Below are 20,623 nucleotides of genomic sequence, written 5' to 3' on the forward strand. Positions count from 1 at the left end.
ATTTCTGACCCACCCAACGTGCCATTGTGTGCAATCAGATCATCAAAATGTCTTCATGATTTCCGGTAATGACTCGTCCGGAATAGGCGACATTCGTGGAGTCTGTAGTAGAGCAAGCTGTCTGTCAAGAAGCGTGTCTGCCCGACCTGACGTGCCATTGCACGCATTCAGATCATCAAAAATATCCCAAAGATGGTCACGAATGCGGGGAAGGCTCAACTTGCTCCGAAAGCTCGCCAATGCCGGGGGATTGAGTGACCGCTAGTGGATTCTCCAGGCTAGGGCGAAGTGTTGGGCCTAGTTCTGGAATGGCAGAAACCCGCATTGAGGGGGCCATCGTGGGAAGTGGAGGGAACAAAAGCGTATGGATGCTGGGAAGTCGTGTGACTTGTCGTGGATTTGCCGACACTTCGCCCGGCTCTGGCATGGCAAGAACCGGCGTCCAGGGATGTTCGAACGTGGGAAGTGGAGGAATTGTTAACATCTGTAACTGAATATCTGTCTGGTTCTGTGGACCTGCCGGGATTGGGACTTGTTGAGATTGGGCCTGAGCATGAGCCTGAGCCTGAGCCCGAGCCCGAGCCTGAGTCTGAGCCCGAATAGTTTGAAGTTCTGATTGAATCCGAGCTAGGGTTTGCTGCAGCTCACGATTGCGCCGGTTCGCAGCCTCTATCTCTTCCGCTACACGCTCTCGTTCATTTCGTTGCTGAGTCATGCCCGACTGGATGGCAAGCGCCCGGCGTTGCCCTCGCCGCCCCACCGAGTCCCTCACCATCTTTTGGTAATTGGGTTCCAGGTCGAGATACTTATGGTCCAGCCATCTGCGGAAAGCGTTCGCGTTCGCAGGTTCACAACCACGGCAATGGCGGTGTTGCGACCACTGGCTAGTCCAGCCGAAACCGGGGCCAAAATAGTTGTGTGGGGACTCGCCGTCATGTTCAGCGATGATATTGCTACCGGGGTACTGGACTTCCGTGTCAGATTCGTCTTGGCGGAGCTCGTGGAGGATATCGTTAATAAAGTCAGTCTCAGAGCCATCTTCATCCCAGCCAGAGACTATCCCGGGGTCGATTTCCTCATCGCTCAAGGACCCAGCGGAACTGGGGGAAGCTCGGTCCGGGCGGTATTGAGGAACTAGTCCAATACCGTAAGCAGAGGTCAGATTAGGAAGGGAGGTGAACAAACGGGGGCGTTCATTCGAGCGCGGCATTCTGGTGGCGTGGTGTTGGTTAAGGAAGCATTCCAACGGTGATCACTGTGTTGTCGAAAGATGCTGAAAGGCAAAGTACGGAGAGGCAAGCAATATATTTTTAAGTACGAGGTTCGAATTTTTTATACTTCCTTTCGTGGGTCTGAATCACCTACCCGATGATCAAGCAGGCACAGAATCATAACAGTCTGCGCACCAAACATGCTTACAATGATACTCTACCACGGTAAATGACTCGTGGTAACCTGGTAACTTGATACAAGTTCAATGACAAGATTGAAAACGCAAGGAACTGGACTACAAACTCGGAATCAAGGCGGTGAAAAGGAGTTTCAAATTACTACCTGCAAGGCTCCTGAAATATTGAGTTTCTTGTTTCGCACAGTTCGCCATGTGAAGTGGACATGACTATTGCTCAATTGCATCCATAAAAAGGGCGTAATGTGAGGTTCGGTTTTATGATTGTAGTACCAGCGGATCGTCCTAGGTCGTACCATGTCACGGGGATCTGGGACGAGATGCTTAATAAGGTTCCAAGAGGGTCCACTTTCGCTACGCACCTCAATATTTTTGATAGTAATGGTATAACAACCGCAATTCAGGGCCATCAGAGAAGAGAACTGGTGCGATAAGGCAGGGTCAATCTTCTAAAGCACGTACCAAATCGTAAGGTGAAACTATCCTGGAATGGATAGAGTCTCCAGAAACCACATAGGCCGGCCAGAATTATCATCTAGGCGGCAGTACCATTCATGTAGCCTTCTCTTCAGACACAGCCCCTTTCTTAGTTTTCGTCCTGTGTGGTGCCATATCACCAGCCGTTTCTTTAGCGGCGTCACCCTTCTTAGTTCTTGGCTTGACCGCGGCCTTCTTTTCAGTCTTATTCTCAGAAGCGGTAGCATTCTTAGCTCTTCTTTTGGGGACCTTCTCGGGAACAGCACTCCTTTTAGCCCTCGTTTTAACTGGCGCCTTCATTCGTATCGTTTTTTCAGGGGTAATGCCCTTCTTGGTTCTTGCTTTGACCGAAGCCTTCTCGTCAACTATTTTCTTAGGACGTCCAACCTTTTTAGTGGCGGGTTTAGCTTTAATCTCTTCGACAGGAGCCTTTTTAGGGGATCGCTTCGTTCTTGAGGTGGTCGCCTCGGAGTCCTTCTTTGGCCCAGGTTTTTGGCGCTTCTTCTCCCCTTCATCTTTCATCTTGACTAGCTTCTCTTCAGCATCAGGCTCCTCATCCGCACTGCTAATCTCCTCTCCAAGCTGGACAGTCTTCTCATCCAAAGAATCGCGATCGGCGAAAATCGGCTTCCCCAACCAAGTCAGCTGGATATCTTTCCTTATAGCAACCTTCTCCTTCCTGACCTTCCTCCTCTTTCTCTTCGCTGGGTCCTCGTCCTTAATAACCTTCGAGACCTCCCTTTTCTCTTCCTGAACCTCGCCCTCGACCTCCCCTCCCGTCACCCCCTCATTCCCATATCTCACAGTGACACCCACCCCTTCCAGCCCCCTCTCCACCGCGCTCCGATTCCACACAAACTGCTCCACCACACCCTTCTTCGTGATCTTCAAGAACCCCATCGGCCACCGGTTCATCCCCATCATCTCCAGCACCCCGCGAGTCGCCTTCTGCGTCGTCGCTAACAAGCCTAGCACATCCCGCCGCCGCCATTCTACCGGCACGCCCGCGAACGCGCCCTCGAGCTCACGAACATAGTTCGGCCCAACAGACTTCTGCGCTTTGCATTGTATTAAAACAGGCAGAGGCTCGGGTAATGTAGGGATCGCCCAATAGCCGAGGAGGTCAATCCCATTGTCCGCGCGGCGACCGGTGCGGATGAGGGAGAAGCCGAGGCGGAGGAGGGTGGTTGCAACGGTGTATTCGTAGTGGGTGCCGACGTAGACGGTGGACTTGGCGGAGAGATTGACGCGTTCCGCATACGTCAAAAAGGTCGGTAGGTCGTTGTGATGGGTAGAACCAGGCGTGATTATTAGTTTAGGGGTCGTTGATGGAGATGTGACTGCTGTCGTCGTGATGCAGCGAAAAGGGTGGTGAAAAGAGGGTGGTTTGAGCCATTGGCGGCGAAGGAAACGTATCATATCGTAGGGACAGGATCTAGTATACAGGGCATGCTTGCAAATGAAAACGTACACTCGCGATGCTACCGCGCCATGATGGTGAAATTGGTGAAATGACTGGGAAACGTGCAAGCCGAGTCGCGTCGAGATGACAGCTCCGCGCTAAGGCCAGCCCGCATATCTAATGTTGATCCATCTCAGCCCTACGAAGCTCCCTTGTTCACCACCACATCCCCACATCGACTCTTCCAACAACGCTCTCCTCGCCATCCTACCCAGAAATGGCCGACCGCCTCACCCAGCTCCAGCTCTGCCTCGACCAGCTGGCCACCCAAATGTACGCCACGCTGCACTACACCTCGGACCGTGCCGCCCCCACCCGCATCCCCGACCTCCCCTACCAAGTCGACCCCGCGCGCTCCTCCTTCCTCGAAACCAGCCAACAACAGTCGCAATCACAATCTACACAGACTACAGCGCAGGGAAGCAACCCACCCCAAGCTCAGACCCAAAGCCAGGATCCCGAAGCGCAGTTCACAGCGGACCTGCACGAGCTCTCCCGCGACCTGATTCTGAAGGAGCAGCAGATCGAGGTGCTGATCGACACGCTGCCGGGGATCGGGACGTCGGAGCGTGAGCAGCGGCAAAGGATGCGCGAGCTGGAGCGGCAGTTGCGGGAGATTGAGGTGCAGCGGAAGAAGGCGGTGGCGGAAAAGGAGGAGTTGCTTGAGCAGGTTGCCGCGGCGATTGTGGGGGTGAAGGGGGTTTGAGATGAAGCTACTTGGGATTTCGGACATCAAATAAGATTTTGTGGGGGTGAGAGATGAGGGTTGGGAGTTAGGGAAACTCACGCCGTGGGAAAGACGAGGGCCGATGTTGGGGACAATGAGGGTTACGTCGAGGGCCACGTCGGGGCTAAAAGTTTGTGCATTTTGGATACCCCGTGGAAAGCGTCGTATGGTGTTGGAAGTTTGGACACGAAAGTGCGGGAGAATTAATGCTTGAAGCTATTGCTTCATCAACACGCTTCGTAGGCAATCTGTGAAGTGCGTTCTGGGGTGCGTCCCGGGTGTCTAGACCCTCTTAGTAGTGCTCCAACTTATGAGCTCTAGCTTCTTCATCTACGGAGTGTAAATATATCATGTTGAACAAGAAGTTACGACAAATTACGCTGTGAGGGTCTTCGTATGTCATGCTAATGAACAGGTAATCATTTCGATTGAAGGATCTTTTACATATAACTATTTGAGAAAAACGCCGCGGTCCAACTAGTGAGATGCCCTTGTGCCTATCCAGTCCGGTACACCTAAGTCCTCGTCCAACGATATACAGCTCCAAAAACTCCTAGCTTCATTACCCCACGGCACAAACGATTATATATGGTAGTGGGTAGCAGGAAGGCCCTGGTTGCTAGCCTGGGCATACTCACTCCCATCATCGCTGCCGACATCCGTCCAGCTGTTCGGGGTGCGTGCACCTATCCGATCGCCATCGCCGAGTTCACTGAAGCCGCCCTCGCTGAAGGCCTCTGACCTCGCATCGTGGTCCTCGTCGTTGGTCATTGAGAGCACTGCGACGTCATCAGCTTGGCTTCCAACCATGGATGCGGCAGTCGAGAATCCATCCTCAGTAGGGGTGAGAGTTCCAGTTGACATGACCTCGGGCTCTTCTTCCATGCTGTTGGAGAATACGTGCGGGTTGGATTGCTCCATGTCGTCGGATACGGACATGACGGAAGCAGACGCGAAAGAATGGAACGACTGGGATCCGTCTTGTGCCTGAGCTTGGGTAGAAGATGACAGCGAAGGGATGGACTCTGTCTGTACTTCCTGTGGTAGGCTGAGTGGTGGGTCTTCGGCGTTCATGTCAATAAGTGGTTCTCCTTCGATAGTTGCAGTGCTTTCCCGAGATGCTTGTGGTGCAGCCGATGTCTCTTTAGTAGCGTGTTCCTGATCAAAAAGTACTTGTGCTCTGCTGTCAGCGGAGAAGATTTGTCCACGACGTCTCAGTCCTTCAGCAGTAGCGTTTTCCGTAGCAGTGGCAGTTCTAGCAGTATTGTCCTCATCCACGAGATTGATGAGAGGGTGGTTGTCTCGAAGCATTCCATCACTACCAACAAGGTCATCGAAGCTGCTGCCCCGGTCTCGGTTCTTGCTCCGGCGATCATACTCCATCATCTCGACCTCGACCCCCTCTCTCCCTATCCTAGCGAGCTCATCCAAATCAACGGCAATGCCTTCTTCTTGAGCTTGGCGGATCAGTTCGTTCTGGTTCCGTCGAACAATCTCCTCCATTCGCTTTCTGCGGATCTGTTCAGCGGTCTCGGCATTGTTGGATGACTGCGAGGAGCTGCGGCGGGGGGGCTGGATTTCGTCTCCGAGGGAGTGTAAGGCAACGGCGATTTTGCGTCGGGAATGCTCGATGAACTGTCGAACTTGTGGGCTTTCATATATAGCGATGCCAGCGGCTACGAGGACGGAGGCGGCGATGATGAGGCCTGTTCCCATGGGATTGTTAGGCCTTCCATAACGAGGATCTCGACGAGGATTTGGGTTTGCGGAAGCCATATGCGGTCCTGTGAGGACTGGTTGGCAGAAGCAGGCAGGAAGGGTGGCAAAGCGATGGAAAGAGAAGAAATGTAGTGGAGAGAGCTTAGGTACCTTTAGCTAGTGGCGCAGGCATAGTGGCGGCGGTCTATTCTGGCTCGTGATGTGTGGTGATGCGGAGTGCTCACCCGCAGGTGTTTCGCGGTAGGAATATTTAGGATGCTGCAGCCTGGAGGTGTTGGAAGAGGGGGCAGGCTGGATGGTGGTTACGTGGACAGGTACGGCGCGGACAGGTGATGGCCTAGAGGCGCCAGTTTCCGCCACAATCGCGGGGCACTGCTTTCTAGCATTTGGGGGGGGCTCGGCTCCACGGAGTATTGTGCCTGATTAATGCCCCAGTACTATCACCCTTCACAGCCCCCTTGTCAAATCATGCCTTTTCCCTCACACGCAGTCCAATCGATGCATTCACAAACGCTGCTACCACTTCACACAGTGAAGACCCACTTAGGCCCGACAGAGGCTTGGATGGGGTCGTCTGCGTCACACAAGACATAAGAAGAACCCAGAGAAACTGTCTCAAAGATTTACAGGAAGGCGGCATCCAATGCCAAGTCTAAATGTATCAAATCCCTATCCGATTGAGAAGTCCCCTCCAACCATGTAAAAGTCAAATTATGCCTCCCGGTGGTCATCCTGAATGTCCTTGCTCTTGACCGAATGCTCGTGCTTGATACACCATAAGCACACTAGAATACCCAGAAAGCTTGAAACGAGAGTGACCCAATAGGCGCCACGGTAGCACGCGAGGCCTTCAGCACAAGTTCTGTCGCCATCCCGTCCAACATCTGAATGAGCATCGTAAATAGCACCGTACCAGATGTTGAAGATGTTGCCGCTCACAACAGGTGCCAGGGTCATAAATCCCCAATTGACAGAAAAGCCTCCAACGCCAAAAGCATCGACAACTAGGGCAGGAAATACGCCGAAGAGCGCCCCATACGCTAGTCCAGTGAGGCCAGAAACCGCCCAAAGATGATTTGGATTTTCGATGCGAGTACCGCAGAACTGGGCGAGCGTGAATATGGCCGCTGATGCCAAAACGCACCAGAACCGACTCATGTGGAGTCGTTTTACCAGCACGTCTGAGCCAACCCCAGATGCGAGCCGCCCCAGAAAGCTTAAGAACGATATGATCGAGACATGCATGAGTTGACGCTTAGCGATGAATTCTTTCGATGCGGTGTCGTCGTAATGTGCCCAGAGTGCTTGTGCCTATAAATATTGTTAGTTAGTCGCTCAATGGGTAAGCCAGAAAGGCCTCACGTCATTGCCAATATTACTACATGAACTATTAGCGCTTTGATCTTGTAAATCCGATCTTCGACACTTACTTAATAGTCATTAGACCGACACCAGTTAGAAGAGCACACAGCATCCAGAGGTTCCAGAAGTCTATTCTTGGTAGTAAGGCCAGCCCGGTTATATCTGCCTTATGTGAGTGGTGTGTCATATGGCTTAAAGCGTCATCGTCTGCAGCAATATCCCCAGGTATAGACATGAGTGACGAAGTTTCGTCCGGATCTGCAGGAGACTCGTCTAGTGGACTGCCGTCTACTAAATAATATTGGTAGCTGACTTGAGGTAAAGACTGAGGTATATGAAAGTAATTGAGACATACTGGTTTCTTGTCGTGGTAGGATAGAGGCGCTGTGTTTACTCCCCCCTGACTTGGTACGATGAAGTTGATTCGAGTCTCGCCGTGAAGGGTGGGAGAAGTCTTCGGTGGTTGGTAGTACCACATAGCGGGTAGTGTGATCCACAACAGAAAGGAAGGGAACGGAGACAAGGACAAGGCAAGACGTCCCTATGGATAAAAACAAAAGGAGGCTCGAGGTATTGCCTGCAAATGCGAAGCGGGAAACTATGGTATAGAAGAATGCACTGAGGCCGAATGCTGCCAAAGGAAAGGCAGTCGCCGTCCCGCGGTGATGGGGCCAGTTGAGGGCCGCTATACGGGTCAGGCATGCACTGTGAGTCGGATCGATATCACTTACAAACTTTCAATGAGGCCTGGAACGCAGCGCAGCTACCGACTCCAGTGAGAAACGAACAGAAAGTAATGAGAGCTACGCTCATAGCTCCCCTATCATACGCTACGCCGATTTAGCCTCTGGTTCTTGACCGAACGTTGGGGACATTCACCTAGTCGTATCGGAAAGTAGCCAGCCGCAAGTGCAACAGTTCCGATCAGAGCAGAAGGTCGCGGGCCTCTTTTGTCCGTCACAATTCCCATTGGTATACCCGAAGCGTACATGCCGAGATTCGCTGCTGTTCCCTAAGACGTTCTCAGTGATGAGTTGTGAGGACGAACCGGAGATCGTACGATTATGTTGCTTTGAACTGCAGAAAGCTGCAGGCGGTCTGCGAATTGAGGTGCCCACGCCGAGTATGCATACTACTAACAGTCAGTGTCGTGATACGTTGCCCGAAGTAGAGGTATCACTTACATTTGTTCCGCATGCCAACGATATGGTAGTAGCAGCGACTACGGAGATTATCCGGGTCGTCCTATGCGTCTTTTCAGACATTTTGTCGAAGTGCTGTGTTTGTTGCCCGCTCTCTGAGAGTGAGGGGGTTGGAAATAGATTTAACGAATCATCGGGCCCTCGATTGTCGTGATTGAGTGCTATCGGATATGGGTGCCGAGGGGAGAGTTGAGACAAAAGTGCCCAGCGTCGGTGGTTATGCGGACCTGGCGGAGGAGAGAAAGTCCAGGGAAGGGCACGAGCTGGCCGAGAGGAATTGGGAGGTATTTCAGGTAATTCGAGACAAGAGGGTGGATACTTGGGATGAATGGGCGTCCATCGGCATTGATGCGGCGATAAGCCACTTGCCCTTGCCAAGCAGGGCCTCAACACCAAAGCCGCCGCATCGTCACCGCAGGCTGCTCACCTGTCCGCCCGTCACTGCACCTTCGTCCACCACCACAACCTCATCACGACACCATGGGCGCACTACTCTCTATTCCTTTGCTCGCTGTACCTAGCATAGGCACCGTAAGTGCACATCCGCAGCCATCGAGAAGCGGCTCGTCACTGACTGGCGCCTAGATCGGCACCTTTGCCCTCTCGTGCTGTGGAGCGGCGACCTGCAATGCCGTCTTCAACTCGTGCGGGAAATGCGGTAACAGGTGCGCACATAATCGTCCTTGACTGTAGACCAACAGCTGATGGATGCGACAGCATGGCGACCCGCATCGCGTATGCCCTCATCCTCCTCATAAACTCCGTCATGTCATGGCTCATGCTCACGGACTGGGCCATGAAGAAGCTTCAACACATTACTCTTGACTACGTGGATATCAAGTGCCAGGGGGAAGAGTGCTATGGCTATGTCGCAGTGCAACGAATCAACTTCGCCTTGGGCGTCTTCCACGCCATCCTCGCCCTCATTCTCCTCGGGGTGAGGTCTTCCAAAGACGGGCGGGCGCCTATCCAGAACGGCTTCTGGGGCCCCAAGATTCTTGCCTGGATGGGCCTCGTTGTCGTCACCTTCTTCATCCCGAACTCATTCTTCATTGTCTGGGGCAACTATTTCGCTCTGATTGGAGCCTGTCTCTTCCTCCTTATTGGCCTTATTCTCCTGGTCGACCTTGCGCACAACTGGGCCGAATACTGCCAGGAGAAGATTGAAACTACCGAGTCGAGATTATGGACTGGTTTACTGATCGGTTCGGCCTTGTCGATGTACCTGGCTTCTGTCGCAATGACAATTATCATGTATATTTTCTTCGCGAAGAGCGGATGCTCGATGAACCAGGCTGCCATTACTGTAAGCTCCTAGTCAACAAGTAATCTCCGATTATCATGCTAACTCAAGCTAGGTCAACCTCCTACTCCTTCTCATTGCCTCTATTGTCTCGATTCACCCCGCGATCCAAGCCGTGAACCCACGCGCTGGTCTCGCGCAATCTGCAATGGTTGCTGTATATTGCACATACTTGACCATGTCAGCCGTCGGCATGGAGCCGGATGATTTGCAATGCAACCCTCTTGTTCGAGCTCGTGGCACCCGCCGAGCTACCGTTATCATCGGTGCTATCGTTACTTTCGTCACCGTGGCTTATACCACCACCCGTGCAGCTACCTATGGTCTAGCTTTAGGCTCTCAGGGCAACGGCTACTCTCAAGTCAGTACGGATGATTACGAGCATGGCCTGGTCACCCAACAGCCTGAGTCGCGCCGCGAAATGCGTGCTGCCGCTCTCCGCGCAGCAGTCGAGAGCGGCTCGCTCCCAGCCTCCGCTCTCGACGACCCCGATGACAGCGATGACGAGGATGATGAAGGTGGTAGCAAGAACCCTCGTGACGACGAGCGCAACGCCACCCAGTACAACTACTCCCTCTTCCACGTCATCTTCTTCCTCAGCACCACATGGGTAGCAACATTGCTCACCATGAACTTCAACGCGGACACCGTAGAGGACAGCTTCGTGCCCGTGGGACGCACATACTGGGCCAGCTGGGCCAAAATTGTCAGCGCCTGGATATGCTACGGCATCTACATTTGGAGTTTGGTCGCACCACTCGTTCTACCTGATCGATTTGATTACTAGGGGGAAGGGGGGTGGTGGGGGGGGGGGGTCCCTCATTAGCATTCGCTTGGCTTCAGTGGTTCCGTAAATGACAAAATGTATCAGTAGTTTTCGTTTTTTTTTTTTTTTTTTATTCCAAGCTGTACATGATATCAGTCCTGATCCTCTTCACAATTCCACCCTTTCCCACCTACCTAGGTCTCCTCACCAGCTCAACTAGTAACACCCCGTACACCCACCGCCCGAAGCACCGCCACCCCGCCGAAGCCACTACCGCCCCTTCACCAACCCCCCCCGCGCTAGCTCAGCCGCTACGCAGCAAGCTCCCGCCATAAACAACTCATGGACCGCGGGCCCAGACGCCGCCGCCGCCGCCGCCGCCGCTGCTGGGCGGAAGCTCTCTACGCGGCAAAACCTCCACAACTCCCAGCCCGCCAATCGAGCGCGCCGGAGCGCGCACCCCACCCACTGTGTAGATCTGGCGGCTACGTCAGGCGCGGGCTCTAAGCAACGCAAGTCGAAAGGAGCCTAAAACCCCGCAGGGGGTGGGTGGATGAGCCAATGGGCGGCGCCGGGTTGGTGTGTGGTTAGCGGAGTTCTTTGGAGGCCGAGGACGCGATCTAGATCTTTTGAAGGCTGGCTGGTCTTGGGTTGGGGGGGGGGGTGGTTGTCTCTGCGGGTGGGTGGATTTGGTTTCTAAAGAAAAAAGATAGTGGAAGGCCGAGGAACGGAGAGGTTGGGATGGTGGGATGGCACAGTCACGAGATTGAGGTGGATGCAGACGGCAAATGTAGAGAGCAACGAGTACTTTCCTGAAGTAATCAATCCTAAGTGGATGTAATCAGCGCTTTTCCTGAGCCGTAAACCCCCCCCCCCCGCCTTTGCGATTCCTTTTCCAACCTATCCGCCGTCAAATTCCGTTCGTAACCCCCTAGTCTCTCTAATCCTCCTGACCGCAGTCCTCGAAATTCGCCAGCTGAACGACAACCAACCAATGTAAGTACTGCCGGCTATACTTTCCCCATCCGAGGAATCATAGACCGAGCATCGACATCAACAAAGCGACATCCAAAACAGATGTCACTAAATAACAAAACTCGTGAACCCTCCTACCCTCCCTAGCGATCAACTTGTGAACGCAGATAAGACAAAAAGCTTCAAAAGATTTCCTCTCCAAAAAAATGATTCGTTCCCCAAGACCGTAGAATTATTTCCCACCTAAACTCGCAGGAAATGCAGCTGGCAAAAAGTAGGAATCGTGAGGCAAGGCAAGCAGGATGAATTATTGCAAAAGATTCGAGCACATTACAAGTGTGATTGAGAACATGGAAAGACGGGAGAAAGATAAGAAGGGCGGTGTTGGAAGTCGAGGTCCAACGTCGTGGGAAATTTTTAATGAGTAGCCACGAAAAGCGACATTCCTGGGAGAGGTCGCGCGAGAATGGGTTTTGTTTTCTGGCATCCGATGAAGGATTCAGGTTCGGAGTATTTACGAGATCCGTGGCCAGTGTCGTGTCCTTGGGAGCTGGAACGAATGAAGTCATGCTGGACGAAGAAGGGTTGATTACAAGAATATACAGGAAGTTTGAAGGTCGTTTTTTTAGTGTGATATTGGAATTCTCGTAGTAGGACTAGACTGTAACCACGAGCTTGTGTTGGGTAGCAGGACGCTCTCAAGTTCTTGTTTCGTAACCGTTCTCTGCGACTGGTATCTTAGTACTCATGAGCAGGGAACGCCTGCCTAAGAGCAGACTTAAGATATTCTTTGTAGCATCGTAGCCGACGTGACACGTTGATATCGTAAGTTGTGAACGGCGTTAGTATTGTACAATCAGTATTTACTTTATGAGAGTTGAAGCTTCTGCGCGTCTGTTGACATGAGCTGCATGAGCTTCGAGCGCGCGAGCCATTACATGCGTGACTGTAATAGAATTAGCGGATGTCAAGTCGGATAGTAGAGTAATAGAGGAAGCTCACCAGGCCACACAGCAGCCTTTTCCAGCATGTAGGCTGTCACCATCAGAAGCTTCGAGCCATAACCGCAAGGGCCGAGGCTGGCAAGCCCACTCATGATCGGCATTGCAGCAGAAGACCCCATGTTCGTGATATCGAACGTCAACTTCAGATCGGCGTGGTTCAAAATATCCTGGATCTTCTGCAGCAATTTAACATCTTCCTCTTCTAGAAGCATGATTGCTGGGACGGCAGAATAATCAATGTCATCCTTGCCAAGTACCCCGAGGTACCGCCCAACTCGATCCTGGACCGTCGCCACCCATTCTGCAAGGATCTGTGCGCAGTCCATAGTGCACATCGCAGACGAGTTGGGCAACTCCCTGGCGGTAAATTCCGCGTAGGTTGCACCAAGTTTGTCAGCCATGGACAAGGAGTCTGCGGCGTAGAAAGCGGCTCGACGAAGGTGTCGCTCGCGTTTGGAAGACTGATTAGGCTGCAGGTTGTTGGCTGTCTGCCCCGGACTCGCCTCTCCAATGGCATCCATGTCTCCGGGAGAGGCAGTATTTCTAGGTGAGCTAATCGAGGTGTTCGAGGTCCTAGTCGAATCAGTAGGGTCCGACGAGCCGTCTACTGAGCTATCGGCATGGGCGACGATTTCGACCCCCTTAGCAAGCTCTCCAGCCATTCCATCGAAGTCGCGTAGCCATAATAACTCCTTTGTGCGGGTAAGATTGACGAATAGGCGGACGTATGCAAGATCTAGCAGAGGAATGCTGTCGGCACCCAATGGGCCGAATGGGCTGGGTCGTTCGATACTGTGGTTGGGATTGGCTCTCCAGGCGGCCTGCCAGGCCTTCAAAGCTGGCTCGACCTGGGCGTGCATTGCTTCCGTCTCTTGTGTCTTCCATATGCGACCTGTGTGCCGTTGCCTCGTCTCCCATATGTATACGTGAAGTGCGTTGATTAGCACGTAGCAACCAAAAGTACTGGGTTTGATTTCGCTCTCTGTAGGCTCCGTGGTAGACATGTTGGATCCGAAAGGTTGCGCGTACGCATGATTTTCCCGTTGATTGGCTTGTTTTCGCACGCTGGCTTCCAGGAGATATGTCATGGCATTGTTGAAGGAAAGACCTCTGGCCTGAGCAGCTGCCGGCCCTCCCATAGTCACCCACACCTGAGCGTTATCTGCTGCCCAAAGGTCCTCCTCACAAGGCAGGTTCAATCGTATTTCTGAATTTAGTATTCTGGGCGCGTGGGCATAGGCGGAGACGAGGAGACTCGACATCGAGAAGACTGCAAAATAGGTTCGCTTTCGCTCTTCCACCATTTTCCATTTCATCCACTGCGCATGCTCATCAAGGTGATCAACTTGAGCATGTTTCGAGAAGAGATCCGGGGAGATGCCATCGTCGCCCATGTCGATATCTCCATCAAGAGAATTTGGCGTAGGCTGACGGAAAATGTCTGTACTTGGAACCTCCACCTCTGGCTTATCTAGTCCACATGCTTTAGCGAGACTCACAAGAGCAGCACAATGCGTGCTAGCCACTTCAGCAGCTTGTTTATCGCCACAGTTATGGCCATATATTAGGTTGAGCATCATAGCTTGTATCAGCCACAACGGAGGTTTGTTGATGTGATCTTGAGGTGCGTTCCGTCCATTCACAGCGGCTAAGCCTCTTTGGCGGCGTTCGTCCAGGTAGTACAAAATCATCTTCTTCGCCGCTTCAAAGAGTTCTTTAGCGACCTTGTGTTCGAACTCGTAAAGCGCACCAATGGCTGCCATTGCCAGGATCAAACACCCACCACCTCCGATTATGCCCTCTTGGCTAAAGCTACCTGGCGTACGCATTTGGTAGGTGTATGCCGGCGTATCGAAAGAGAGTGTAGGAATGTGCAGGAATGGAAGGTGAGGGTGGAAGTACTGGATGTAGGCATTCACATAGCGTTGAAGATCCATGGTGCTTGGTAGTGAGGCGAATTGGCTTTGGGGCTTTCCGGAATTCGTTGACGATAATGGAGAACTAATATGAGGCTGCGAGTACTTCCGTTGATTTGGACTGCTTCCCATTGCGTGGGATAGGTTCATGATCAATGCTTGCCTGGTGGCGTCCGTAATAGACTCTGTCGACACGGAGGTGACTGAGCTATGCCGTGCACTACTGTTGATGGATGGCGATGAAATACTGTTGCCATCCGAGTTCAGAGCGAGAGGATGAAAATACTGATTGGAGATTCCGGCCGTTCCAGTGGAAGGGCTCATTCCAGACATTGGCTGTGGAGACGGCATGTAAAAGTCAGTGGAGGCGTTCTGCTCTTGCAGATCCTTAGGAGACATCGTGTTCATCATGAGTTCCGGGAAGATTGGGCCCATCGTGTCCAGCGTGGTGAAAGCGTTGTGGGATAGGTTCGCGTGGGTCACAAGTGGATTGTGCCACATAGATGCTGACGAGCTTTGAGGGTTTCCAGAGCCATCGATCATGACTTCACTAAAGCCACTCTGGCTGGCAGTACTGATGGCAGACGGAGACGATCCGTCCAAAGCATTCTCATTTCCAGTGTTGAACATCATGGAGGCGTCCAGGCCCGCGCTCCAACTGAAGCCATCATCCTCCTCCAGTCCTGTCGTTCCAGGGAAAGGGTTGTTATAATTGAAAAAGGGTGACGACGGATCGCCAAACGAGTTCAAGTGGAGTTGATTCGGGTTGATAGTAGAGCCGGTGTTCGCGAAAAATTTGTCAATGTCAAAATCATCAGGCACGCCGGGAATGGGCGCAGTCCTGAGCCCGCCGCCAAGTCCTAGTCCAAGGTGGGTGTCTATCTTAGGTAGCCCGTTTGCTTGTCCATGGTTCCCCATGGAAGTAGACAACCCCCTATAATCGAACGCGCCAGCACCAGTGAGACCAGTCAAGCTTGCGTGGTGGCTGTGCCCTGATACAGCCCCTCCACCTCTGCCAGTGGAGACGTTAGTAGAGGCTAGGAGATTGTTGAGCGCAGCGCCGTCGATGTGGCTGATAGTGTTAGCGCGCGGTCTCATTCCCCCAGGTCCTCCAGCGACAGAGGAATTGATGCTGCTTGCAACAGAGTTCTTGCGCACTCTGGCACCGGTGACCATGCCAGTTGTACTTTCTCGCCGCCCGTTCCTGGGTCTGGTCGACGCGGCGCCTTGTTGGTGCAGCTTCTGCTGGTGTCGCAACAACAGATCCCGCCGCGCAAAGCACCGGGTGCATTGCGGACACTCGAACGGCTTTTCCTTTGTGTGCGATCTTTCGTGCCGCTTCAGATGCTCTAACCTCGCAAAAGAACGCGTGCAGGTGGCGCATACATGAGGCCTAGGCTTGTCGGTTTTGGGAGGCGGGAAGGGTGGGGTTGTGTTCTGGGGACCGCCAGTTTTTGTTGGTTGCGCGGACCCTGCGAAAAGAGACAATTAGAGAGATGTTATGAAGCACAGCAATTAGCTAGATTGCGGCATACCATTGACGTCGCCTGTGTTTAGTGTGCCATTCGCGGCGGTGGAAGCGTTGGACTGAGTCCTGCCTCTTGAAGCCTGCGGGGCATCGACCTCAGCAACCATGGTCGCTTTCCACCACTGTCCGACCCACGACACGGCGAGTACGGGATCCCGGCGGACGCGAAGGGCTTATAAGCTGCCGACTCGGGTTCAGCCTTCGACGGCGCGTGGCAGGCTGGAGCAGTATGATTGAATGGTCGTCGATGGCAGGTCAAACCCAATTGAAGCCAGTCCAGTCTGGCGGGGAGCTCCAAGAGGTAAACAAAGAAGAGCGAGGACAAGGAGCAGCCAGATCCCACAGCATACGTCAGAGAGGCTGCTGGATGTCTATCTGGAGAGCAGCCGCAGTGCCTGGTCGTCGACTCCAGCGCCCTTGGGAGGTACCGTCGTAGCCGCAGCGGCAGGCCGCGATGCAGGTGGCTCCGAAGACCGGCGGGCAACCACGTCGCTGAGTCGGGAGGCTGCAGCTGTTCACGTCGTGGGCGAATTGAAGGGCCTGTCAATCGGCAGCGAGGGAGACTGACGTCTGGAGGTGCGAGAGAGAGTGGTTGGGAATGCAGTGAGAGACGGGTGGAAGCCGGTGGTCAGCGCAGCGGACGTAGATAGTCGAGAACACGATCCAGGTCAGCTGGCAGGCTACAAGACTAGCAGTGGACTCGCCCTGGGGCAGGCCGAACGTCTCGCAGCTAAGGGCGTCACGGCGGTGGGTCCGAAGGGCAGTCGGTACGGGAGTAGTGCTAACGCAGCCCTGGAAGTCAAATCCAGCGCCTACACGCGTGGAGGCTGCCGGGATCGAGCGAGGTGGCGGTGGAACAGCGGCCGAGCACGACGTCCTGCGATCAGCAGCGAGAGACAATGCCTTGGGGGGAGGCGCGTGCAATGGGCTGGAGATGCGTGGACGACGAGGCCGTGGAGGGCACAGCGCTAGAAGCAGTGAATGGCAAGCTCCCGCGGCCTGTGCGGATTGGCTGCGCACTGACAGGCCGAGGAGGACAAGCTGGAGAAGCCACGGCCGGATCGACGGTGCAAGCTCAACGGCGGACGAACGAGGCAAAAAGCAAGCAGCACGGGAATGACGAACCGGCACCATGTGTACGGCGGCGCCCTCGCCCTCTTCAGCACGCGGCCTCCACTCCAGCACATTGGCGGACAGCAGATCCGCAGGCGCCGTCGTAATGCTGCCCCAGGGCCGCTGTCTGTTGCATGACAAACAGACACAATGGCCTCGACGGCAGCATGGACAAGGGCAGCTTCTTGCGGCATGCAGGATCGCGAGCGGCGGGATTGGCTGCGTGCTCGGCGTACAAAACACCATTCGCACGCTCCGGCGTTCGCTGGCCCAGCAGTTCCCTGGCGAACATCCTGAGCTCGAGCCCGAGACCCCTTCTGCACCTCCCTCCGTGCTGCTGCACCCGCCCGCCGTCGCCCTCTGCTCGCGCGGCTGGCCGACACGACTCGCGCCCGGAGCCTCAAACCTGGGGCACTGGGGCACTGGGCGCTGGGGGAACGAGGCTGGCGCGAGCTACGACGCAGCAGCCCGCCGACGGCTGCGAGAACCACGGCCCAGCCAGCCAGATGTGCGTGTACACAGGAGGTAGCTCTGCCGAAAGACAGCTCCACAGCGAGTGCCATGTTGCTGATCGTCATCCTTGCGAGCCTTCTTCTCCGTGGCGTGCCTCGCCTGGAAGCCGGCAGCGGTGGGCCGTATGGGCCGCCGAAAGAGTCAAGGCCACAGCGGGAGGCCTGCGCAGAGGCCCCGGCGCTTCACTCCTACGAGCCACTGCGCGAATCGGCTGACCGAGTACCGTTGGGAGTGCAACGAGTCACTGACTGCTCTTGTGAGCGCCAGCCCTGTGGCGTCTCTACCATCAAACAGGCGCGAGCGCTGCGTCACACATCATAGTGCTCTGGATGCCATCGGCTCTGATGCTGCTGGATGCCATTTCGCCCATTGATGCAATTGTGCACTGGCGAGCATCGTCCCTGACCGCCGACGAGGGAGGGGCTCTCATCTGGAGCCCACGATGCTCGATGGGACGGGTCGGAGGCCGTCTGGGCTTCCCGAGATGGAGTCTCATTGCCACCCCTTGGCCCTGGTCGCGGAATTAGAGGATGGAGATGCCCAGGTGCTTCCTGGTGGCGCCCACAGAGCCGTCCAGCCACGCCGCAACAGCCGCAGCCGCGAGGCTACGCTGGAAGAGCAGCAGAGGGTGTTTCTCCAGGCCGCGGGGACCACGTTGGGCGGCAGCTTGAAATCTGGGGTAGACGGCGGCGGGCATGGACAATCGACACGAGCGGCGTCGGAACAGCTGGCAGAGGCGGGCCAAGTGGGCTGTAAGCGACACGAATCAGCGGTGCGCGCGAAAACGTCGTTGACGAATTGGACGGGCGATGCTGCGCTGCACGGGGCCCCCTGGCTTTGTTGGCTGCACGCTGCAGAGCATCAAACCTGGCGCCGCCGATGCCTCCAGAGCGCATGACCATCCCCAGATTTTGGCCGCGACGGGCCTAGCGGGCACTGCTCTCGAGCCAGCCCGCGGTCTGATACTCCCCGGCGTGTCGCTGGTGGAAAGCCTGCAGCAGCCCATGCCGTGCCATGCCCGGCTCAGCCCCTCGATCAGGCCCCTCGCCCCCGACTCTTCTCAGTCTGTCCGAGTCTCTGCTGATCGATGCCAGACCGCACAGCAAGGGACGCTCGCCCGCCTCCGCCAGGCCGAGCACGAGGCATGCCGTGGTGATATCCCGCAAGCTGTCTGGCTGTCCCATAGCAGCACCCGGCCCCAGCCAGGGGGTGTGCCCTGTCCCGCCGGGCGACATGCCGCTGCACTGCTAGTTTTATCACCTCGCTGGACTTGGTTCAGGCCGATAGCGTCTCTATATGCAGTCATGTCCGGCTGCTCCAGCACCAGCGACGATATCAGGCAAGCTGCTGCACATGATTGCCCGGGGCGCCTCCAGGGAAACCTTACATGCCCTTCCCGTTTCCCGGGCAGCTTCGCGGCGGGCTCTCATCACAGAAAGCACTAGGCTTGTCTGCATCCGTGGCTACGAGATGCGTGAGACCCTTCATGACGACACCCGCCGAAGAGAGCCTTTCGTTGGCTACCGGCCACGACCGCATACATACATGCCCTAAGCCGCTCAACCTCAAGGGACCGCGCAGCATGTTCGCTCCCTAATGTGCAATTACGCAAATCTTAGTCCACAAGCAAGCGTTGGGGTGATCATCGCTCCAAGCGAAGCCCAGACGTTTCTGGAAACCCATTAGAAGCCGGCCAGCTGTGAGTGGTTCTGCGATCAGCGCTCTCTAGTGAGCAGCCGACTCCAGATATTTCTCATCCGAGCCCGCCGAAGCGGTAGATATACGGAAGGAGTCTATTCCGTGGTTGCTCGTCCGGGCGTCCTGAACTGAGGTTGTTCCCACTAGTAACTTCATCGCAGGAGCGAGAGTCGATGCTGCACCGCTAGCCACCTTGTCGCCTTATCGGGCACATGACGAGACCCTCGAAAGCCACCGCCGCGCATATTCCAGGGTCCATGCGATTGACGTCGATATTCCCTTGGCTTCGCGTCCTGGGTAAGAGATCGCCCTGGGCTGGCACATTCATGCAAAAACTGGAGATCGATTATGATCCATCTTGCCACACCACGGCGCAACGTCATCCATCTTGCGTCTCTTTTGCACGTGCAGCCAGGCTGGAACATAATGTTACAGCCAAGAGTGCACCTGCGTCCTCCACTGCCGGAGAGATCCCGCTCTAAGCTCCGAGCTGATTGCAGGCGTGTCAGATTGCACAAGCACCGAAGTCTTGGGAGCAGAACATCACGAGGCTACAGGCCCACCCGGAATCCTATTGCTGGGTGTTATTAGCCGTACTCGAGGCTTGCCAGTGATGCCGTGTTTGGACACGTTTTTGACTGTGCTTGGGAGCGCAGCATTTTATCCCGCAATGGTGGCGGACAATGTAGTGAACGGCTATGACGGGAATAGACTCGCAAGCAAACGCCGCTGGCACTATACTTCCTGTGCTTCATCCCACTTCGCGCGTCCGCAGCAATATCCCACCTATTCTAAAAGAGAATGAGTCTATATTACCGTATTTCGCTTCGCCCTCCGAACCCTATCAATCCTCCTATGCCAGCCTAGGCTGCCTTGACAACTGCCTGAACCTGAGCAACGTAATATCTGGCGTGTCCGAGTACTTTATTCCGCGTGACAACGGGCCGCAGTATTACCACAACTAATCTCTCGATGCAACGCCTCCCGACTCTGCGCTTGCATCTATGAATCATAACTAGCAGGACAGTCCCGACCTCTTTGAAACACTCGCGCTAGTACCTCCGCGGTTGCAAAAGTCTGTTGTGATCCGTGCACGAACGCCAATCTCGTGAAATGTAAACACCACTTGGAGTTGTGATTTCTCCACACAACATGGCCCAAATCAGCTCAGCCAAACGCGCATTGGTTATTCAATATCGATTTCATGATAAACTCAGTTTTCCAGCAATTGCCAGCAAGATTGATGGTGTTTCTGCCGCCGCCGCCCAACAAATCTGTTCTAGAGCCTTTAGACGCGCCGGCACCAACAATGTCAACACGCTGCTTGAATATAGAGATCCTGCGCCTAGATCTGGTCGTCCTAGGCGTGTAGAACCTGGATCTGAAGCGTCAATTCGAATCCGAGAAGCAACGCGTGGACAATACAGGTGGCACCACCAGGTGGATGCTG

General features: G+C 54.6%; 11 protein-coding genes across 11 annotated transcripts; 3 read left to right on the forward strand and 8 right to left on the reverse strand.

Annotated features, from left to right (window-relative positions):
- Positions 1-196: 196 nt before the first annotated feature.
- BDZ99DRAFT_513412 (uncharacterized protein) lies at positions 197-1,210 on the reverse strand (the record flags this gene model as incomplete). Its single annotated transcript, XM_033724708.1, has 1 exon — positions 197-1,210. One exon carries the CDS (start codon positions 1,208-1,210, stop codon positions 197-199), a length of 1,014 nt encoding a protein of 337 aa, XP_033584122.1.
- A 750-nt stretch (positions 1,211-1,960) lies between these two features.
- BDZ99DRAFT_374127 (uncharacterized protein) lies at positions 1,961-3,304 on the reverse strand (the record flags this gene model as incomplete). Its single annotated transcript, XM_033714907.1, has 2 exons — positions 1,961-2,602; positions 2,741-3,304. 2 exons carry the CDS (start codon positions 3,302-3,304, stop codon positions 1,961-1,963), a joined length of 1,206 nt encoding a protein of 401 aa, XP_033584123.1.
- Positions 3,305-3,515: 211 nt separating this feature from the next.
- BDZ99DRAFT_456928 (CSE2-domain-containing protein) lies at positions 3,516-4,446 on the forward strand. Its single transcript, XM_033718567.1, has one exon. The coding sequence runs from the start codon at positions 3,565-3,567 to the stop codon at positions 4,051-4,053; it is 489 nt and encodes a 162-aa protein (XP_033584124.1). The 5' UTR covers positions 3,516-3,564; the 3' UTR covers positions 4,054-4,446.
- A 16-nt stretch (positions 4,447-4,462) lies between these two features.
- On the reverse strand, positions 4,463-6,048 carry BDZ99DRAFT_456929 (uncharacterized protein). The gene has a single exon (XM_033718568.1). It carries the CDS (start codon positions 5,848-5,850, stop codon positions 4,657-4,659), a length of 1,194 nt encoding a protein of 397 aa, XP_033584125.1. The 5' UTR covers positions 5,851-6,048; the 3' UTR covers positions 4,463-4,656.
- Positions 6,049-6,203: 155 nt separating this feature from the next.
- On the reverse strand, positions 6,204-8,671 carry BDZ99DRAFT_493038 (MFS general substrate transporter). Its single transcript, XM_033723201.1, has 8 exons — positions 8,340-8,671; positions 8,216-8,287; positions 8,035-8,167; positions 7,887-7,985; positions 7,511-7,840; positions 7,224-7,446; positions 7,156-7,171; positions 6,204-7,104 (listed from the first exon to the last, which is right to left on the reverse strand). Exons 1-8 carry the CDS (start codon positions 8,418-8,420, stop codon positions 6,505-6,507), a joined length of 1,554 nt encoding a protein of 517 aa, XP_033584126.1. The 5' UTR covers positions 8,421-8,671; the 3' UTR covers positions 6,204-6,504.
- Positions 8,672-8,798: 127 nt separating this feature from the next.
- On the forward strand, positions 8,799-10,467 carry BDZ99DRAFT_431065 (TMS membrane protein/tumor differentially expressed protein). Its single transcript, XM_033717271.1, has 4 exons — positions 8,799-8,888; positions 8,943-9,022; positions 9,075-9,663; positions 9,716-10,467. Exons 1-4 carry the CDS (start codon positions 8,838-8,840, stop codon positions 10,445-10,447), a joined length of 1,452 nt encoding a protein of 483 aa, XP_033584127.1. The 5' UTR covers positions 8,799-8,837; the 3' UTR covers positions 10,448-10,467.
- Positions 10,468-10,565: 98 nt separating this feature from the next.
- Positions 10,566-11,089, forward strand: BDZ99DRAFT_456932 (uncharacterized protein). Its single transcript, XM_033718569.1, has one exon. The coding sequence runs from the start codon at positions 10,573-10,575 to the stop codon at positions 10,759-10,761; it is 189 nt and encodes a 62-aa protein (XP_033584128.1). The 5' UTR covers positions 10,566-10,572; the 3' UTR covers positions 10,762-11,089.
- A 1,028-nt stretch (positions 11,090-12,117) lies between these two features.
- BDZ99DRAFT_10388 (uncharacterized protein) lies at positions 12,118-16,174 on the reverse strand. Its single transcript, XM_033712339.1, has 3 exons — positions 15,857-16,174; positions 12,404-15,793; positions 12,118-12,347 (listed from the first exon to the last, which is right to left on the reverse strand). Exons 1-3 carry the CDS (start codon positions 15,954-15,956, stop codon positions 12,265-12,267), a joined length of 3,573 nt encoding a protein of 1,190 aa, XP_033584129.1. The 5' UTR covers positions 15,957-16,174; the 3' UTR covers positions 12,118-12,264.
- BDZ99DRAFT_529430 (uncharacterized protein) lies at positions 16,175-17,525 on the reverse strand (the record flags this gene model as incomplete). The annotated part of the gene is made up of 2 exons (XM_033726404.1): positions 16,175-16,817; positions 16,874-17,525. 2 exons carry the CDS (start codon positions 17,523-17,525, stop codon positions 16,393-16,395), a joined length of 1,077 nt encoding a protein of 358 aa, XP_033584130.1. The 3' UTR covers positions 16,175-16,392.
- Positions 17,526-17,761: 236 nt separating this feature from the next.
- Positions 17,762-18,172, reverse strand: BDZ99DRAFT_513420 (uncharacterized protein; the record flags this gene model as incomplete). Its single annotated transcript, XM_033724709.1, has 2 exons — positions 17,762-17,986; positions 18,041-18,172. 2 exons carry the CDS (start codon positions 18,170-18,172, stop codon positions 17,762-17,764), a joined length of 357 nt encoding a protein of 118 aa, XP_033584131.1.
- Positions 18,173-18,401: 229 nt separating this feature from the next.
- Positions 18,402-18,710, reverse strand: BDZ99DRAFT_470212 (uncharacterized protein; the record flags this gene model as incomplete). Its single annotated transcript, XM_033721616.1, has 1 exon — positions 18,402-18,710. The coding sequence occupies one exon, from the start codon at positions 18,708-18,710 to the stop codon at positions 18,402-18,404; it is 309 nt and encodes a 102-aa protein (XP_033584132.1).
- Positions 18,711-20,623: the final 1,913 nt, after the last annotated feature.

Source organism: Mytilinidion resinicola (genome assembly GCF_010093595.1).
Source record: "Mytilinidion resinicola strain CBS 304.34 unplaced genomic scaffold BDZ99scaffold_1, whole genome shotgun sequence".
Lineage (NCBI taxonomy): Eukaryota > Fungi > Ascomycota > Dothideomycetes > Mytilinidiales > Mytilinidiaceae > Mytilinidion > Mytilinidion resinicola.

Coding starts and splice junctions, on each gene's coding strand:
- BDZ99DRAFT_456928 (XM_033718567.1), top strand. CDS start 3,565: ATGGCCGACCGCCTCACCCAGCTCCAGCTCTGCCTCGACCAGCTGGCC.
- BDZ99DRAFT_10388 (XM_033712339.1), bottom strand. CDS start 15,956: ATGGTTGCTGAGGTCGATGCCCCGCAGGCTTCAAGAGGCAGGACTCAG. Junction 15,794..15,856: donor AAACACAGGCGACGTCAATG/GTATGCCGCAAT, acceptor CTCTTTTCGCAG/GGTCCGCGCAACCAACAAAA. Junction 12,348..12,403: donor AAAGGCTGCTGTGTGGCCTG/GTGAGCTTCCTC, acceptor ATTCTATTACAG/TCACGCATGTAATGGCTCGC.
- BDZ99DRAFT_431065 (XM_033717271.1), top strand. CDS start 8,838: ATGGGCGCACTACTCTCTATTCCTTTGCTCGCTGTACCTAGCATAGGC. Junction 8,889..8,942: donor CTGTACCTAGCATAGGCACC/GTAAGTGCACAT, acceptor ACTGGCGCCTAG/ATCGGCACCTTTGCCCTCTC. Junction 9,664..9,715: donor TGAACCAGGCTGCCATTACT/GTAAGCTCCTAG, acceptor AACTCAAGCTAG/GTCAACCTCCTACTCCTTCT.
- BDZ99DRAFT_456932 (XM_033718569.1), top strand. CDS start 10,573: ATGATATCAGTCCTGATCCTCTTCACAATTCCACCCTTTCCCACCTAC.
- BDZ99DRAFT_493038 (XM_033723201.1), bottom strand. CDS start 8,420: ATGTCTGAAAAGACGCATAGGACGACCCGGATAATCTCCGTAGTCGCT. Junction 8,168..8,215: donor CAGTTCAAAGCAACATAATC/GTACGATCTCCG, acceptor AGAACGTCTTAG/GGAACAGCAGCGAATCTCGG. Junction 7,447..7,510: donor CCTACCACGACAAGAAACCA/GTATGTCTCAAT, acceptor AATATTATTTAG/TAGACGGCAGTCCACTAGAC.
- BDZ99DRAFT_456929 (XM_033718568.1), bottom strand. CDS start 5,850: ATGGCTTCCGCAAACCCAAATCCTCGTCGAGATCCTCGTTATGGAAGG.